This window comes from Manis pentadactyla, chromosome 8 (assembly GCF_030020395.1).
Source record: "Manis pentadactyla isolate mManPen7 chromosome 8, mManPen7.hap1, whole genome shotgun sequence".
Lineage (NCBI taxonomy): Eukaryota > Metazoa > Chordata > Mammalia > Pholidota > Manidae > Manis > Manis pentadactyla.
Window position 1 is genome coordinate 113,948,499 of NC_080026.1, and position 17,938 is coordinate 113,966,436.

The 17,938-nt window shown below is 50.4% G+C and overlaps 1 protein-coding gene across 3 annotated transcripts in view; it reads left to right on the plus strand.

Annotated features, from left to right (window-relative positions):
* The window catches only part of NEURL1 (neuralized E3 ubiquitin protein ligase 1), a 93,777-nt gene extending 79,352 nt beyond the window's left edge, over nucleotides 1-14,425 (plus strand). For all 3 annotated transcript variants that reach the window (XM_036898467.2, XM_036898468.2, XM_036898469.2), the window contains exons 4-6: nucleotides 8,071-8,760; nucleotides 11,345-11,491; nucleotides 11,988-14,425. In XM_036898467.2, coding sequence (XP_036754362.1) covers nucleotides 8,071-8,760; nucleotides 11,345-11,491; nucleotides 11,988-12,226 — 1,076 coding nt within the window. In that variant the 3' untranslated portion in view covers nucleotides 12,227-14,425. The remainder of the gene's footprint in view (nucleotides 1-8,070; nucleotides 8,761-11,344; nucleotides 11,492-11,987) is intronic.
* The last annotated feature ends 3,513 nt before the right edge of the window (nucleotides 14,426-17,938 follow it).

The window sequence follows — 17,938 nt, forward strand, 5'->3', positions numbered from 1 at the left end:
CTCCTCAATGACACTTTCTATCCCTTTTTCTCTCTCTCTCTCTTTCTTCTTCTGGTACCCCTATTATGCAAATATTGTTCTATTTGGATTGGTCACACTGTTCTCTCAATATTCTTTCATTCTTAGAGATTCTTTTTCCTCTCTGTGCCTCAGCTTCTTTGTATTCCTCTTCTCTAATTTCTATTCTATTTACCATCTCTTCCACTACTTTTAAATCCCTCCATTGTATGTTTCATTTCAGATATGGAATTTCTGAACAATTGAATCTGTGTCTTAAAATTGTTCCTGAGTTCTTGAATATTTTTCTGTACCTCTGTAAGCATGTTTATGATTTTTATTTTGAACTCTCTTTCAGGAAGATTGGTGGGTTCTGTTTTATTTGGCCCTTTTTCTGGGGTTTGTGAGATTTTGGTCTGAACCATGTTCTTTTGATGTTTCATATTTCTGTGTGGTGCCCACTAGTGCCCAGAAGCTCCAGTCTCTGGAGCTTCTCATTCTCTAGAGTGAGGTTGGGGGTCATAGGGTAGCAGAGCTGGTGCCTGGGGTGAGGAGAGATCTGTTTCCTGATTCCTGTCTGCCCTGCCTATCTCCTGTGGGCTGAGTACAGAGTTGTAGACCTCTGTGCTTTGCATCTCTAGCTGTTGTAGGTGAGGCCTCCCCTCTGGCTGGCCTGATGCCAGAGTAGTGACTGCTGGTTTGTGAGCTGGTGCTGTCAGGCCAGGAGGAAGGCTCGTCAGGCTGCATATCACATGGGGGGCCTCAGAGCTGAGTAGCCAACCAGGGGGATGGAGCGCCTGAGGCTTCCCAAAGTTCCCAAACTGCTGGGCAGACTGCACCCAGACAACCTTGTCCCCCTGTCTCTTCTCCCACGCAGCAAGCTCCTTGCAAACCCCACCCCTTCTGCAGCCCTCTCACTGCTAGGGAGCCTGTCAGACATCCTGTCTTTCCCTTATCCCAGAGTGGCTGGGTGTGGATCCTGTCCTCCACAAATGGCCGGAATCTGTCTCTCAAGCACTCCACCTGTCCCAGCTCCCCATCCTCCAGAGCACCACACAATGTAGGTTTCTGCTCACAAAGCAGACCTCCAGGGCCAGGTGTTCAGCAGTCCCAGGCTTCCACCCCCTCCCCCACTCCATTTTTCTTCCTCCCACCAGTGAGCTGGGGTGGGGGAACGGCTCAGGTCCCACTGGATCAAGGCTTTTGTACATTACCCTGTTTTGTGAGGTCTGCTCTGTTCATGAGGTCTGTATGCAGTCTGGTTCAGCCTTCTTTCCTGTTGCTGTTTTAGGGTTAGTTGTATATTTTCACACTATCTGTGGTTTGGGGAGGAGTTCTCTGTCTCACCTCTCATGCAGTCATCTTGAATCCAGAACCCCTTTTTGTATATATTATAAAGAAAGTTATTGTACCTGTTTTGCAGGTAAGGAAACAGGCTCAGAGAGATCTGATAACTTGCCAAAGGTCACACAGCTTGGTGGAGCTGGAACTTGACCCCAGGAGCATGGGCTATATTACTTCTCAGCTTCTCTAAATATGAGTCCATCTGGTCTCCCTAGTAAGTCTGGATACCCCTCAAGATGGAGGGCCATGGCCTTCCTATGTCTTCCAGAATAGAGCTTACCAGAGCTCAGGGCATCGGGGATCAGTCAACACATGTTGGGCACATATAGGGCACCAGGGACCCAGCAGGGTTGGTACCTGGAAGAGGGGCAGTGGGGCACCCAGCATCCTGATTCAGCAGTAAAGAGGCATTTGCCTGCCTTATAGTTTCCTGAAGTCTCCTGAGGGCTTTGTCTGGTTCTGTTGCTCATGGTGTGCTTTAGTTTTCTACCAGAATGAATATAGATATATATATATATAGTGCAACCCCTTAGAACTGTCAATATTGAGCTGTTTCTAATGTCCAGAAATGGCAGTTTCCTGTTTCTACCTAGTATCTCTTTGGCCCAAGATATAGCTCTGGGGACTTTGGAGAAACCTGGGGAGTCTGGGGTGGGCCAGGGTGAGCTGGGGCTTTGCAGTGTTGCAGGCAAAGCCTTCATTTCAGAAGTAGGAGACTGGACTGAATCAAAACTAAACTGGCCATTCACTAGCTTTGGGCAAGCCTCTCAGCTTCTGTGGGCCTCACACGCATCATCTATTCTTTGGGCATAATTATACACGTGCCAGTTACCTCACAGAGAGTCTGTGGGGCTCATGGGTATGAAAAGTGTTTAAACAAATGGCAAGAGCCTATTGTTTTTAGGTTAAAAAGGAAAAACAAATGGAAAAATACGACAAATAGACAAATCCCCAAGCCGGTCCTCTCACTGGAAGAGGAAACCTTACAACCAAGACCTTGTATCTGGATGAAGGTCAAACCATGCTGTCTAAATTGTCTGTTGGAGTAAGATCTGTGGTTCTCCAGCTGTGTTCCTTGGAACACTGGGGTTCCAAAGAGGCATCTCTGAGGTGGCTGAGTTGGCAGGGCTCTGTGGCCATCTCTTAGACTTCAGTCAGAGCTTTTGTTTCTGCTGGACAAAATAATTCTACTGCTTAAAAAAATGTTTGAGAAACACTAGATGACTCTGAGAATCTATGTCTAAGAATCCTGTGGCTTGAAGAGTCTATAAATCTAAGAGTCTGTGACTCCAGATGATTATGGGACATTTTGCCTTTCCCTCTGAGAGCCTCAGAAAGTGTCGTTTGTTTCTCTTAGCTTTCCCATGGTGGGGTTTGTATGGGAAGGGTAGAGGCTTAGAGCCTAGTGCGGGTTTTGGAGTGCTGTACGGAGGGTTGGAGAAACCCCTTGCTTGTTCAAGCCATGCATTTGTCCTCCTGACTCCTTCCCCCACCCCAAGACAGATGTGGGCCAGCAGGAGTATGTTTATGGAGACAGTAAATGAGCTGGCAGTGCCTTCCAAACAGGGGCTGGCAGATACCCGTCAGCTGGCTGGCCGCTGCAGGCTGACCCGTGGTTAAAGATTATCCAGCACTCCGGATGTGAGAATCTAAACAAACAAGACTGGCTGATGGCAGGCCCTGCTTCAAAGGAGCCCTCACTGCTTGGAGGCCTCCTGCTCTGGTGCGCAGGTCCTGTTGGTTACCCTGTACTGGTTGGCAATGCACGGAGGGCCCAGTGGGTCTCTGGGCAGCAGCTGGCCCTGGGGGCCTCAGCCTGGCCCTCTCCTTTTCTCCCCTCGTTTCTTCCCACTAGCCTTGCTCTGACTGTTCTCCAGGCATTTGCTGATGCAGTTTTCCAACCCGAGTGCTTCTCACTTCTGTCAGTCCAGACCCTCTTGTCCTTCAGTGCCCAGGTCAAATCGTGTTTCCCCTAAGATGCCATGTCTGAGTTATTCTGAAACAGGAAGGAGACCTCAGCCTTATTTGGAAAGCATTATCCTAAAAGGGATATTTGTCCTAAAGAAGAGAAGGCTCAGCAGAGCCCCCATGGAGTGGATAAAGGACACATATGGATCCCGGCCAGGAGATAACAGTTATAGTTGTTTACAGATATGGGGTAGAGAGCCTTGGGAGGTGGTGAACTTCTTGTCCCCAGGGGTATTCTAGCCAACGCTGGGTGAAAACTTGGCAGAGATAAATGGATTTCTTTTTCTCCTCTAAGGTCAGGGTCTAATCTGAAATGCTAAGAATTTTGTAATGAAATTGTATTCAAAGATTTTCATGCCTCCAAGCTTTGATCCTTCCATAGGCTGCTAGCTTCCCAGGGCCCAAATCCTGGCTTCTCCCTCTCTCCTTAACCCCTCCCTAGGGCTGGGTACACAGTAGGTCAGTGAGTGGGCACCCTGAATGCCACTATGAGCCTGGTTGTTTCTGCCTCAGACCCAGGTATCTGCAGAGCCACCCTCAGGCACCAGATTAGGCAGGAGCTGAAGACTGACAAATTCCATCCTGAAAGAGGGGACATGAGAGAGGAGACAGCTTAGCAGCTTCTCCTGTGGCCTTGCGCCACCCCTTCCCCCATCATAAACACCTCAAATGTGGGCGGCTGTAGTGTGTCCCAGACAGAGATTACATAAGTTGTTACTTCCAAATGTGGGGGTCACCCCTGGGCTGGGGTTGATCCCAAGGTCTCTCATGACTTTGCGGGCCTGGACCCTTCCCTGGCCTCCTACTTGATGTCAGATCACTCAGCTGTGACCTTTGCTGCCCCTTCTGTGGAGGGCGCTCTGACCAGCAGCTCCATCTCAAGTTTCATCTATTTCAGGGCTCCCAGGCAGCTGGGAAAACCGATGGGATGGTTATTTTGGAGCTTGTTGGCAGCCTGTAGCTGCTCCTGACCCTGAGGGGTGGAGGGGATGGGAAAGAAGACATACTTGGGCTGGGCACTGGCCCCAGGGATTCCATTTTTAGTTGTTTCCCAGCATCTCCTGTACCTCCTCTCCCAAATCCTGCAATATTTCAAGCAAGGCCAAAGGGGTCATTTTCCTACCCTGTCTACTCTCTCTCCACCCACCACTGTTTCTCTTTCTCTTCTTTCTTCTCTAATCTCCACTTTGTAAGCTTCTCCTTCTGGATTTTTAATCAGTGATGTCATTCTATGAATATGTCCTGGGTGCCCATCATGACTGATGGAAAGTCCTAAATTAAGGTTCAAAAAGTCAATTGCCTGAGTGGAGGTGGACATGACTTTGGTGGACAAACTCAAGAGCAAGTACTAATATCTGAAGTCATCAAGTACCCAGGTCCCAGGGCTTCCCACTCTACCTCTGATGCCTGTAATAACATTGCAAGGCAGGTGTGGGCACACCTTGGAGATACTGCCATTTGGTTCCAACCCACTGCAATAAAGCAAATATTGCAATAAAGCATGTCAAATGAATGTTTTGGTTTCCCCATGCCTATAAAGGTTATGTTGATACTATACTGTAGTCTTTTAAGTGTGCAATAGCATTATGTCTAAAAAAAGTACATTCCTTAATTAAAAAATAACTTTACTAATAAAAATGTTAACCGTCATCTGAGCTCTCAGTGAGCTATGATTGCTGATCACAGATCACCATAACAAATACAGTGAAAGAAAAATTTGGAAATATGGCACAAATTACCAAAATGTGACACCGAGACATGAATGAGCAAATGCTGTTGGAAAATGGTGTCACTGGGCTTGCTTGATGCAGGGTTGCCACAAACCTTTAATTTGTAAAAAATGCAGAATCTGCCAAGTGCAGTAAAATGAGGCATGCCTGTATTATAACCTGTGTTCTCTGGGTGAGTGATCTGAGGCTGGGAGGAAAGTTGCTTACCTACAGGCCATCATCAAAGTGCTGGATGGGACATTTAAACCCAGGCCTCTGTCACCCCAAAGTCCCCGCACTTCCTGCTAAGCATGCTAACAATGGCTCATGTTAACCTAGTGATTATTTTGTGCCAAGTGATCTACATACCTTATTCCAGTTCATCTTCACAGCATTCCTTCCAAAGGGAGTATTAAAATTGAGATTTTTATACAAATCAGTAAATGCTGATTTCACTTGTTGAAGAAGAGAGGCCCAGAGAGGTTAAGGTATTTGGCCAAGGTCATACAGCCAGGAAATGGCAGAGCCAGGATTTGAACCCAGGATGATGGCTTCAAAGTCCTTGCACTCAATTATGCTCCTAATATGCCTGCCAATATATTAATTTTGGTTACTAAAAATCTTAAAATACTCTTGGGTCGCATTATCAGAAGCATAGTGTGAGTATCAAGGGCCAGTGTGTCTTGAGCTGGTCAGGGTATATCTGAGGTACTGAATTGGGTTCTGTTCATTGTCTAAGTGGTGGGAAGGTATGTGAGAGTCTGAGTATTCCCTGAGGAGAACTGTCTTCAGTATGGGGCTGTGAGGCAGCACCAGGGGCAGTTGTTTTAAATACAGGGAGATAGATTTCAGTTTAAGAGCAGGAAACACTTTGAATGACAGCAGCTCAACAGTGGCCCGGGTTGCTTGGGAGGCAGTAAGTACCCAGTGGTGGGCATATTCAGGTAGGAGAGGACTCCCGAGGGTGCAGAGATCCAGCCCCATGCAGAAATCTGTTCTGAGCCTCTGCCCAGGTCCGTGGGCTCTGGCCTGGTTGCTCTGAATGGTGCGGGAGGGGTGGGAGAGGAGTGGGGGATGCGTATGTGCGTGGGCCCTGTGGCAGCCCTGTTGCTGTAGGCTCTGGTGGGGCTTCTCTGAGCCACTTGCTTCTTCTCACCCTGTTGTCCTCTGGAGTCCTCAGGGGTGGTGCCTGGAACCCCTGAGCAGCGGGCGAGCAAGGGCTGTTCCCCGGGCTCTAGGTCAGCCCACAGTCCTCCTCAGGTCCCCATTTTTGTCTCTCATGCCCCGCCCCCATCCCGCTTGCTTGGGCCCTCCTCTGCCTCTCCACAGCCCTGCCAGCCTCTCTGCACCATTGCTGTCACAGAGTCAATTCCCTGGAATAATCGCATTTTCTGGTTGGCTCCCTTCTCCTTGCCATGCGTGATGCTGGGAAATCCCAACCAGCCAGGTCCCAAGAGGCTTCTCTGGAGAGGCAGGGACTTGGGGGCAGGGCCCAGCACCCTGTCCTTGCCCGGCCCAAACAACACTGTTCCTGGAAGGCAGGGGTCTGAGGTAGAACAAAGCCAGGGAGGCTTTAGGGACCACTTCTAGTTTAAGCTTGAGCTGAATTCTGACTTCTGCTGCCGGTACCAGTGTAGTCCCTTGAGCTTTGCTCTCACACTGAGCACCCCAGCCATTCTTACCCAGTTCCAAGGGAGAAAGCACAGATTCCTCCCTGGGGTGGCTCAGAGAAAAGGCTCCTGAGGAGGGATTGGCCCATGATGTGGCCTCCAAACTTGGGGACTTTGACCCCCACAGAAGTTCAATAAATAAGGAGGGCCTGAAAGCAAAGACTGTGGCACTGGGAGCTGGGCAGACCTTGCTTCAGTCTTGCTTGGGTCTGCCACTTGGTGCCTGTCATGTAACATCTCTAAGCTTTATCTGTACAATAGGAACCAATCCATGGGATGCTTTAAAGATGAAATGCAGGGTTAATTTATTATTAACCTGATGACTTTTATTATAAATTATAGGACTCCATAAAGCAGGACAGAACATGACATTGAAAAACTATGGTTAGAAACACTGTTACTAGTGTGTAAAGAGGTTTAGGACATAGTGACTGGAAAAGCTAGTTTTGAAAAAGAAATCTGTATAGCGGGGTTCTTAGCCTGGAGTCTATGCCCATGGATGGCTTTATGTGATTCATGGATACCCTGAAATTATCCACAGAATTTAGGGAGAATATGCATTTTTCTGGGAGATAGGTCAAAATTATCACATTTTCAAGGGGATTCATTATACATAAAATGTTCAAAACGACTGGCATTTATTATTCAGCATGATTCCATTTTTGTATTTAAAAAAAGTAACTAAAAAATATGCTGAAAAAAAAAGGCTGCAAGGTCATACATCCAAATATTAATAGTATTTTTCTCTGGATGGTGGGCTGACAGGTCATTATGCTTTCTTTTGTCTGTATTGCTTCTATGATTAAAAAGAGAAAGGGTTTGATTTCCAGTTAAGTCACTTTCAAAAGGATAGCTTGGATAAATTTACTGTCAGCCGCAGTGTCCTTATACGGCAATGACGACCTCAAAAGGTGATTGTTAGGACAAGACGGGACGATTGATGCAGTGTTGTTCTGGGGAGGGGTTTCCTCTGGCCTGCCGGTAGGATGTAAGCATTGCATTCAACAAATATTTACTGCTTGTCTGCGAAGTGCTCGGCGCTGTTCTAGCTGCTGGGGTAAAGAGGGAGAGTCCTAGAAGTTAAATTTAAACAAACAAAACAACTTTTATAAGCATACCATTTAGAAGCAATAATGTTTTTATCTTTGGTGTCCTTCCTTCCAGCCAACCAAATAACTAGACGTCCCGCACAATTTGTTTCCCGATTTTGCCCGTTACAGTATGTCCTAAGCATATTACATGCCATTAAAATCCAGTATTTTAATGGTGCATAACTTTAAAGGCCCGTGGGAGGAAGCGCACTGGCGATGGGGCCTGACCCCGGTGGGCCTGACCCCGGTGTGGCCGGGTGAGGGTAGCTCTGTCTCTCTCCCTGGCTGCAGACAGCGAGCTGGTGCTCCCGGACTGCCTGCGGCCGCGCTCCTTCACCGCCCTGCGGCGGCCGTCGCTGCGGCGCGAGGCCGACGAGGCGCGCCTCTCCGTCAGCCTGTGTGACCTCAACGTGCCGGGCGCCGATGGCGACGAGACCGCCCCGGCCGCCGGCTGCCCCATCCCGCAGAACTCGCTGAACTCGCAGCACAGCTGCGCGCTACCCGCGCAGCTCGACGGCGACCTGCGCTTCCACGCGCTGCGCGCCGGCGCGCACGTCCGGATCCTGGACGAGCAGACGGTGGCGCGCCTGGAGCACGGGCGCGACGAGCGCGCGCTCGTCTTCACCAGCCGGCCGGTGCGCGTGTCCGAGACCATCTTCGTCAAGGTCACGCGCTCTAGCGGCGCGCGGCCCGGCGCGCTCTCCTTCGGCGTCACCACGTGCGACCCCGGCACGCTGCGGCCGGCGGACCTGCCCTTCAGCCCCGAGGCCCTGGCGGACCGCAAGGAGTTCTGGGCCGTGTGCCGCGTGCCCGGGCCCCTGCACAGCGGCGACATCCTGGGCCTGGTGGTCAACGCCGAGGGCGAGCTACACCTCAGCCACAACGGCGCCGCCGCGGGCATGCAGCTGTGCGTGGACGCCTCCCAGCCGCTCTGGATGCTCTTCGGCCTGCACGGGGCCGTCACGCAGATCCGCATCCTTGGTGAGTGCCCCCGACGACGCGCGCCCCAGCTGCCGTTCTCCAGACCCAGCCCCGTGCCTTTCCCGGAGGGGAGGGCTCATCCAGGTAGTGGGGAAAAGAGGGAAGCCCCATCCCACCCCAACCCCTCACGTGGTCTTGCCAAGGCATCACAGACGCTGAAATAAGTTCTGGGCGGGACTGATCGGCTACTCCCCGGGCTTCAAAGCTCGCCAGACGCACACTGGGGAGGGGTAACTGTGGGTCATTGAGTGTCATTATCAGAACCTCATTAACCCACATCCCCACAGCCCAGATACACACACCCTGTGGCCACTTAAATATGAGAAAAGGATTGTTTCTACCATCAGTTAACATTTTGAAGCTCACTTTCCATTTCTCCAAATGGGAATAAAAGCCTCTGCCTCGAAGGACAGTTGTGTGTTTAAATAAGAAAGGTTGGTATGTCAGTAGCCATACTGTATACCATGTGCAGGGTAGTGCCTGGGTCGGCGGCCTGGGGAGAGTTCCTGAGCAGAGGGCCTTGGAGGAAATGGGGCTGCCAGAGGTCGTGGCCTTCCTTTCCTGGGTTTGAATGGACAGAGTGAATAGACTGGGGAATGTGGGCTTGTGTTAAGTCCTGTTTCCCACAGTGTTCTTCAGGATAGCTGTCCATGGAAAAAGTGTCCTTGGGTCAAAAAAGTTTAAGAAATAATTGAGTTTAAAGATCCTTTATTGTATAACTTCTCAGAGTCTTTAATATGCAGTATGGATCTTCAAGGAGTGGGTGGTGGTGATTATGTTATACAGCTTTTCCAGACTAATTTGACCAGATGCTTTCTATCACAAAGCATCTCCTGGGACCTCTGTTACCCCAGAGGGAGCAGGGATTCCTGCTTTCCATGTGCTGGCCTGCTAACCAGCTACGGTAGCCCGGGTTTTGGTAGACTCATTTGGATAACCGAGATTTCATTTCTGTAGACCTTGGATAGGTCCTGGGCATTTGATTTATTTATTTATTTTTAGCAAATTTGCTTAGACAAGTTTGGAAACCCCTTGGCCTCACAGCCCCTAGCCTAGACCTCACCCCAGGAGGTTTCATAGACAAGAGAATGGGTATATGTGAGTTAGCATGAGTTTTACTATAAAATTGGCATACTGTTTATAGGCACATGTGAGTGAGTAAATGCATGTATATTTGTGTATGTAATGCTCTTGATGATTGTGAGGGTTTGTGAAATCAGGTAAAATCAGTGGGGACTTTCTACTTTGGAAAGAGACCAAATGAAGATGGAGTGAAAAATAAATTTAAAAAAGGATGAAAAGAAATGAGGTTGGGATGTTAAGAAGTGGGATTGAGGGAAGATAAATCAGGAAGTAATGAAAATAAACCAAGTTAGATGAAAAGATATCAGGAAGGAAAGAAGTCGGGGTGAAAATTCAGGATGGAATAAAAAATCAGATTGAGATGCAGAAATAAAAATCAGGCTGAGGTAAAAAGATATCTGGCTACATTCACCAGGAGACCCTGCTCCTGAGACAAAGGAAATCACAGAAAAGCATGGTATTCTCTTACCTCAGCACCATCTATTAATAGATAAGTAGCTTTCCAATGTGGTTTCTAGGCTTACTAGACTAGAGCAAAGGAGAAGCTTAAAAAACAACAAACAAAAAATCCCCAGGACTAAGATGTCCCAAGATACCGTGGTAAGTGGGCTGAGGTGGACCCTGAAGAATAATCATCCAGAATTCAATATATGCTAAACAGTTTGAGTGCTCCTGAGCTGTTTGGAGAATTGGGCACCTCAATGGGCAAATTGGTGTTAGGGTATCCTGACCTCAAAGGAAAGACAAACCCAAACTGGTGACAATGTATGAAGAGTAACTATTTACCTTATGGAGGCATGCTCTGCTTTGTTAAAGGCCTAAGTGCAGTAAGAATGGAAGGATATTTCCTTCACTCCCAGACTACAGCTGATATCATACTTAATGGTAAAACACTAGAAGCATTCTGGTTAGTCAGGAATATGATAGGGATGCCTTCCAGTATTGTGCCGAAAATGCTAGCCAGCACAACAAGGCAAGAAAAGCAAATAGGAGGGGTGCGTTTCTGAAAGGAGATAATAACTTGAAAACTAAGAAAAGAAATCCTGTGGACATCTAAAGAATATTCTTAGAAGTAGTGACTATTAAATAAATTAGAATAACATAATGAAAAAGACTTCACTGAGCAGTGTGTGTGTACGGAATTATGTTAAGGCCTGTGGAAGAGTCACAGGTGAGTAAGATTTCCTGCTCTCAGGAAGCTCATGGTTTAACTGGGGAAGCAAAGATATTCCTGGGCAAAGAACAAATAATATCCCAGGCTGTATGGTGGTTTAGTCACATGTTTGTGGTGTGTGTGGCAGGGTGTAGGGTCAAGGCTGCCCAGAGGAGGGGATTTGAGGGCAGCCCCAAGAGGCTCCCTGGAGAGTTAGCTCGTTGCAGGCAAGGGTCCTGTCCATCTCATTCCTGACACAGCGCATGGAACCTGCTGGAGGAGTGGAAATGGGGCTTTCTCCCAGTAGGCCTGTGAATGTCTAGTGCATCCCTCCTTCCCCTTCTGTAGGCTCTACCATCCTGGCAGAGCGAGGCATCCCATCACTCTCCTGCTCCCCAGCCTCCACACCAACTTCACCCAGTGCGCTGGGCAGCCGCCTTTCCGACCCCTTGCTCAGCACATGCAGCTCTGGACCTCTGGGCAGCTCTGCTGGCGGTAAGTAGGCTGGTGCCTCCGGTTCCATGATGTCCGTGCCAGACCTACCACTCTAAGCCCCAAGCTGGGGCAGGCTTGCAGCCTCTGTATCAGGGCTCAGACCCTGGAGGAGCTGGCGTGGGCTCAGTGAATCCTTGTTGGGTGGCAGTTTCTGGGGTGTGTCCCACCCTGCCCCTAGCTGGGTACCTTTTTCCAGCAGACTTAACACAGGGAACTCCGAAGGATAACTCAGGAGGGGTCTGCTTTATAAGATTTCGGGCCCCCTTCCTTCTTCCATCCCTCCATGGACACCCTGGCCCTGGGTCTGCGTCCCGGGGGTCCAGAGGGATTGCCCAGAGTGTGTGCTCTTCCCTCTTGTGCCCAGGTTGGGTGGTCAGGGTAGACAGGCAGATACCTGTAAATGGGGGTGGAGACAAGAGGCCAGGGGTCTCTCTTCCCATGAACTGAGGCGAGGCTGGGCCCTGCCTTCCCTTGACTGATGTCCCCTCACCCCCAGGGACAGCCCCCAACTCGCCAGTGAGCCTGCCCGAGTCACCAGTGACCCCAGGCACGGGCCAGTGGAGTGATGAGTGCACCATTTGCTATGAGCATGCGGTGGACACGGTCATCTACACATGTGGCCACATGTGCCTCTGCTATGCCTGCGGTCTGCGCCTCAAGAAGGCTGTGCACGCCTGCTGCCCCATCTGCCGCCGCCCCATCAAGGACATCATCAAGACCTACCGCAGCTCCTAGCCCACCATGGTGCCCCACCCACACACCCGCCGCCTCGGACTTCAGCCCAGCTCAGGAGAGGGCCAGGCCCTTCTCTTCTTCCTCATTTTGGAAACTTTAACCTTCTCCATTAAACATGGGAAACCGAGGCCCCTGAAGGTCTGGGGAGAAGGAGGGTATTAGGCATGGAGGTGGGGAAAGAAGCCGATTGCCTGTCAGAGGGGAGGGGAGGAGTCCACACTCTCCCTTTTTTCCATCTCTGCACCAGCTCTTCCCTGCATGCTGAGGGGCTAAGTGGGGTCTCAGCCCATCCTTATCCTTCCTCATCTGGGGCAGATTTCTTGGAGGTCCCTCTAGCCCACTTGGCACCTTTGTGAGAATTAGAAAATGTATCCCTTCCTCTGGGCAGATGTGTCCCTGAGCCAGGGCTTGTAGCCTGGCCAGTGGAGTATGTATGGACTGGACTTCAGCTTCCATTTGTTCCCTTAGCCAACTGCCCTTGAGCATTGCACAACCTTCTCAACAGCAGCCCTGGGAAGGCAGCCCTTGAGCTGCTGCCTTACTCTCTGACCTATATACCCACGTTCTTCCTCTGTTTCCTGCCCCTTGGGCCTGGCAGCCAAGGGTACAGAGGCCAGTGGGTTCTTCTCACACTGGGCAGGCTGCAGCCTCCATGCCATGTCCCTTTCCCATTCACCAAGGATGGGTGGATGGATAGGCGACAGAAGACTCCAAGTTCTGGGTCCCTGGCCCCATTCCCTGGCTGAGATTTGGAGGGCCCCTTCCTGGCCATAGCCTTTCTGCTCCAAGCATCTCACTGGAAGCGGGGTATCTGTTCTCTCAGAGTCTCTAAGGACAGGTTTGCATCTGTGACCTCTTCTCCTATAGCTCATTGCTATCTTGGACCTGGCTGAGAGGCTGTCATGTCTCCAGGAGAGGCCAGGGCCCTGGGTTAAGGGTGGCAGAATGGGTGTAGGGGAGTTCCCTAGGGTAAGACCAGCCTTCTTCTCTATTTTTATTTATTTATTTGGTTTGTGGGGTTTTTTTGGGGGGGAGGGTTCACATTCCTTGGACTCCTAGAAATGCTGCCATAGTGTGTGTGGTGCCTAGTGAGAGGAGGCACCAGAGGTTGTCATTAATCTCCCCCAGACCAGCTCAGCTTACCATGAATTAGAACTCTATAAAAAGGGGCTGAATTGGGAGGCCTCCTGGCAAATTGTGTCCATTTTATAGAGAGACAAACTGAGCCTCCTTAATGTCCTGGGGGTGGTGGGTCAGCCAGAACCATGGAGTGCCCTCCTCCTTGGGTTGGAGCAGGGCTATCACAGTTGGCTTCATTATATCCAGAGTCCCAGGAGCTCCCCATCTCACAAGGACATAAAAAGTTGTGGGAAGGTTGAGGGAGTAGAGCTCAGCTTGCCCCAGGGAACAGAGCTGGGGGAGCCTAGTCATAGTAGGGGCAGGAGAGGTTTAGGAGAAGCTGTTCTTAGGCTCTCCACCCCCAGGAAAGGTAGGAAGGGAAGGGGCTGGGTCCCAGCACCTCTGGGCTCTTACTCCTGGTTCTGGGGGCGGGAGTGCCCCCCACCTGCTCTTGGACTACAGTCAGCTCAGCCTTGCCTGCCCTGTCCTGACAGGCTGTGGGTGGGGCCAGCTGTCTGAGCTTTGGCCTAGTCAACCCCCAGCCCTCTGCCCACTCAGGTGGCTTTTTGCACCTGTCTGAATGCTTCTCCCAGTAGCTGACAGAGCATGGGATTCTAGACGTGGCCCTTGGCCAGGTCATAGCCCCTCTGAGCCTCAGCTGCCACCCCTGTAAAATGATTGCTTGGGGATGCGTGTGACTTAAGGGTTCTCTGGTGAGGGGCTGCTACAAGGTGGGGTGGTGGGACAGCCCTGGGGGTCAGGACACTAGCTGGGCCTTTGCTCCTGTCTTTGAGTGGGCCTTTGAGAAGTTGTGGTTCCAATATAGGTCTGTACTCCCCATTTACTGACCCCAAGGAGCCCCTTCTGTGGGAACGGGGTGGGGTAGGGCAGATGGTGGCTCCATCTAGTCAGGGGTCCCATCTCAGAGGCCAGGCAAGGCCTTAAGTGCAGGGGACTGTCTGGCCTGAGGGCTGGGAGAGGGAGCCATCTGTCCCATTGTCTGTTAGTGGGGGCATAGTTGCTGCCTCCTCTGTGAACTTGGGTCGCTGTGATCGTGAATAAAGGTGATTTCGTACCAGCCCATGGGCTACGCTCTGTAGTGTGGCGGCTGGAGAGCCGTGTGTGTGTGTGTGTGTGTGTGTGTGTGTGTGTGTGTGTGTGTGTGTGTGTGTGTGTGTGTGTGTGTGTGTGTGTGTGTGTGTGTGTGTGTGTGTGTGTGTGTGTGTGTGTGTGTGTGTGTGTGTGTGTGTGTGTGTGTGTGTGTGTGTGTGTGTGTGTGTGTGTGTGTGTGTGTGTGTGTGTGTGTGTGTGTGTGTGTGTGTGTGTGTGTGTGTGTGTGTGTGTGTGTGTGTAATCAGGGGCAACTCCCTGGGGGGCTGGAGCATGACCTGGGGCTTGGACAGGTAAGGGCCAGAATGCCAGGTGAGCCTTGTGAGTTGAAAGGGAGAAGCCACCGCCCTTTGGTGGCCTCAGGTCTAGGGTCTGTGAGGGGCAGTGTTGGTTGGGGCAGGAGCAGCTGGAATCAATGAGGCCTGTTCAGCTTCCTCTTAAGGCTGAGCTGGGCCCGCACCTGGCCCACCCTTTTAGGGTGGCAGCGCCACCTAGGGGCTGATGGCTGGGTGACAGGCCCTCCACTCTCGTCTGCCGGAGGCTGTGCTGTGCTTTGCGGGAGCAGGACCTCCCCCTCCCTGGCCCCAGGCCCACCTGTACTCCCACTGGTGGGTAAGGAGGCCTACATGAAATGGGTGGCACAGCTGGGCAGTAAAGGGAAGCCTCTGGCCAGGGACCTTTAGAGAACTGTCCTGGGTGTGTGGAGTACATCTGGCTGCAAAAGCTAGAGGTACAATTTGGCAATCATGCTCATTTGGTGGGGCTGCCTCGGAGACACATGGGATGGCCCCCTTCCTGCTCTCTGCCCTGGGGGGATGCTCTGGCTGCCCAGCCTCTGCCTAGCCTTTAATATCTGTGGGCTGCTCCATATATCAGGACTGCCCAGCCCTGTTTACTGGAGTCTAGCAAAAGTAGGGGAGGGTCGGGGGCTCCAAGCCGAGGGTCCTGTTAGACCCATTGAATGTGGGCCTTTGGTCCTAAGGTCTCTATCTCTTTTGAAGTCTTGGCCACTGCCCTGAAAGCCTCCCAAAGGTGGATAATGGGGGGAAGAGCCTGGACACGATTTTCACCAATAACAGTGGGATTTTACCTGCCTCCCCCAGATCTCCAATATTCACAGAGGGTCCTGGATCCTGCAGGTCATACCACATTTGGGATAATCTGGCTTTTGCCACTCAGATGCATGGGTTTTCTGGTGGCAGGGAGAATTAAGAAGTGATTCTCTTCAGTTAAAAAGGCCAAAAACTTTATTTAGTTTTCAGGGAAATACAAGATGCATGTAAACATAACCAAAATACAAAACAAAACAACTCAAATCTTACGGTCTAGAAGCATGCCAAGACAGAGTATTTTCTGCAGACCAAAGAGTCCCATCAAAATGATAAAGGACACCTGGAAAGTGGCAGACCAAGGGGCTGGGTCCCTTCCCCCAAGGACACTGCATTTTGTGAGAACAATTAAAAAAAAAAACCCACTATTAAAAATACTAGAAACATGGGGATAGTTTAGCACCACCATTGATCTGGGAAATTTTTTAGCACTCAAACTGATTGCACTGAATTCAATGTCCTTTCTCTTCTGAGGGGAGAAGAGGGAACTACTTTCTCCTGAGCCCTTGAGGAGCTGGGAGGCGTTAGGTAGACACCAAGAGGAAGTCCCCAAAGTCCTGGGGCCCTAGAGAGACCCGGCAGTTCGCACACAACCACATAGTCTACAAACCCAAACTTAGGGGACCTGCCGCATCTCCTTCATGCAGAAGTTACTTTCCTGCAGACCTCTCAGTAACTGTTAGTAAAACCCTTTTCTTATATTGTGTCCTGGATTTAAAGAAAACCTGTTGTAGAAAACAAGTTGCAGATTCAAGAATGGTGGCTCTGCTTACCCTTCTTTCTTTGAAATAAACTTAAGAGCAGTGTGCCTTGGTCATAGGCCATTAAGAATGAAAGGGCACATCCACAGGGGAGTGTGCACTGTGCCCCATGTAAGGCAGCCCAGCGAGGCAGCTCAGCAAATGAATAACCACAGGTATCATCAAAGATACTCAGCAACAACTAGTGTCAACAGAACAAATGAGCTTGCCTTCCTCCCATATATACTTGATGCTGTCTGGACCCCAAGGTGCCAGTTTTGGGGTGGGTGGGTCCTTAATTCTTTAGTAATGTGGATGGTTCTCTTTCCACAGAGCTCTGCATTGAGATTCTCCAAGACTGGACACATAGCTATATAAACTCTGAGACACCCCCACACAAGGACACAGTCCCATTCTGGGCTTGTAGATCCATATTTGTACAGACATTCAGTGGTCACTGGTCTCTGATTCAAGCAATTTGAGAGGCTGGCTCTGGATTGGACAAGGTGGGGTGGGCAAAACCAGCTGGGAACCTGGGAAACGGGTAAGTGTTCTGACGCCAGAGCCTCCCACCTCAAGGATCGGTCTGTTGTTGGTGACTTCTCCTTTCCACTAAGTACATCAATGACCATTAAGAACTTGCTAGGGACCCAGTTTGTGGCTCAGCAAGTAGCTGTTTCTGCAGGCTAGCTACTTCTATCAGCCCAAATCTTGGGGCTTTCCCAACCTGCTCTGGCTGGTCCCTTGGGTACTGAATCACTAAATTCCCTCCCTACCTGCTCTCTTCTTCCTAAAACACTCAGAATTGACTTCTTCTTTCTTTCTAATAAAGACAAGCCACCTGACTACAAACTCTTTCTCAGACTCCTCACACTTTTCCCTTTCTGCCTAGAAGACATCATCTCCTGGAAGCCACCATCCCAGACGAGGGGCGATAAGCCCCAGCCACTGCAACATGCACACACTAGCTTGCCGACATGCCTCTCACTCACCTCCAACGTGCTCAACCCATTCCTATGCTTTAAAACAATTGTTCCTCCCTCTCATCTCCAGCCCATCAGCCAGGATGAACTGGAAGCAAACAATGGACTTCAGCACAGGGACCCATTCTCTAAGGCCACTGAGTTCTAGGACTGGGATGGGAGAGCGGGCTGATTGTCAAGGTCAAGTGCAAACTCAAGATTTAAAAGACAGGATTGGGGAAGGGGGAATCACATGGTAATCCCAACCTCATAGGCAGGCTGGGATCAGGCCTTGGAAGGGAGATCCCTTTACCCAGTCTGTATGCACCAACATGCTCAACTTCTGGCCTGGGGACCCAGGTGCACAGGACAAAACAAGAGGGAAGCTAAACCAGTGGGGCTGTTTTCCTGAAATGAGGTTATAGGTCATTGACCCCATCAGAGCTTAACCACAGAAGCTGCCCCAGAGATCATGATTTTGGCAAAAAGGTCAGGAAGGTTAGAACATTTCCCATGATGAATGTGCACAGTCAGGTCTGCTGAGCTCACCATGAGCAAGTTCTCACCCTGAGCAGCCTGACCCACACTCAAAACACAAGGACTGAGGGCAGCAGTGCTGTATTACATGGGGACTTCCACAGTGATGGCATGCAGGGCAGTGGGGGAGGCAGC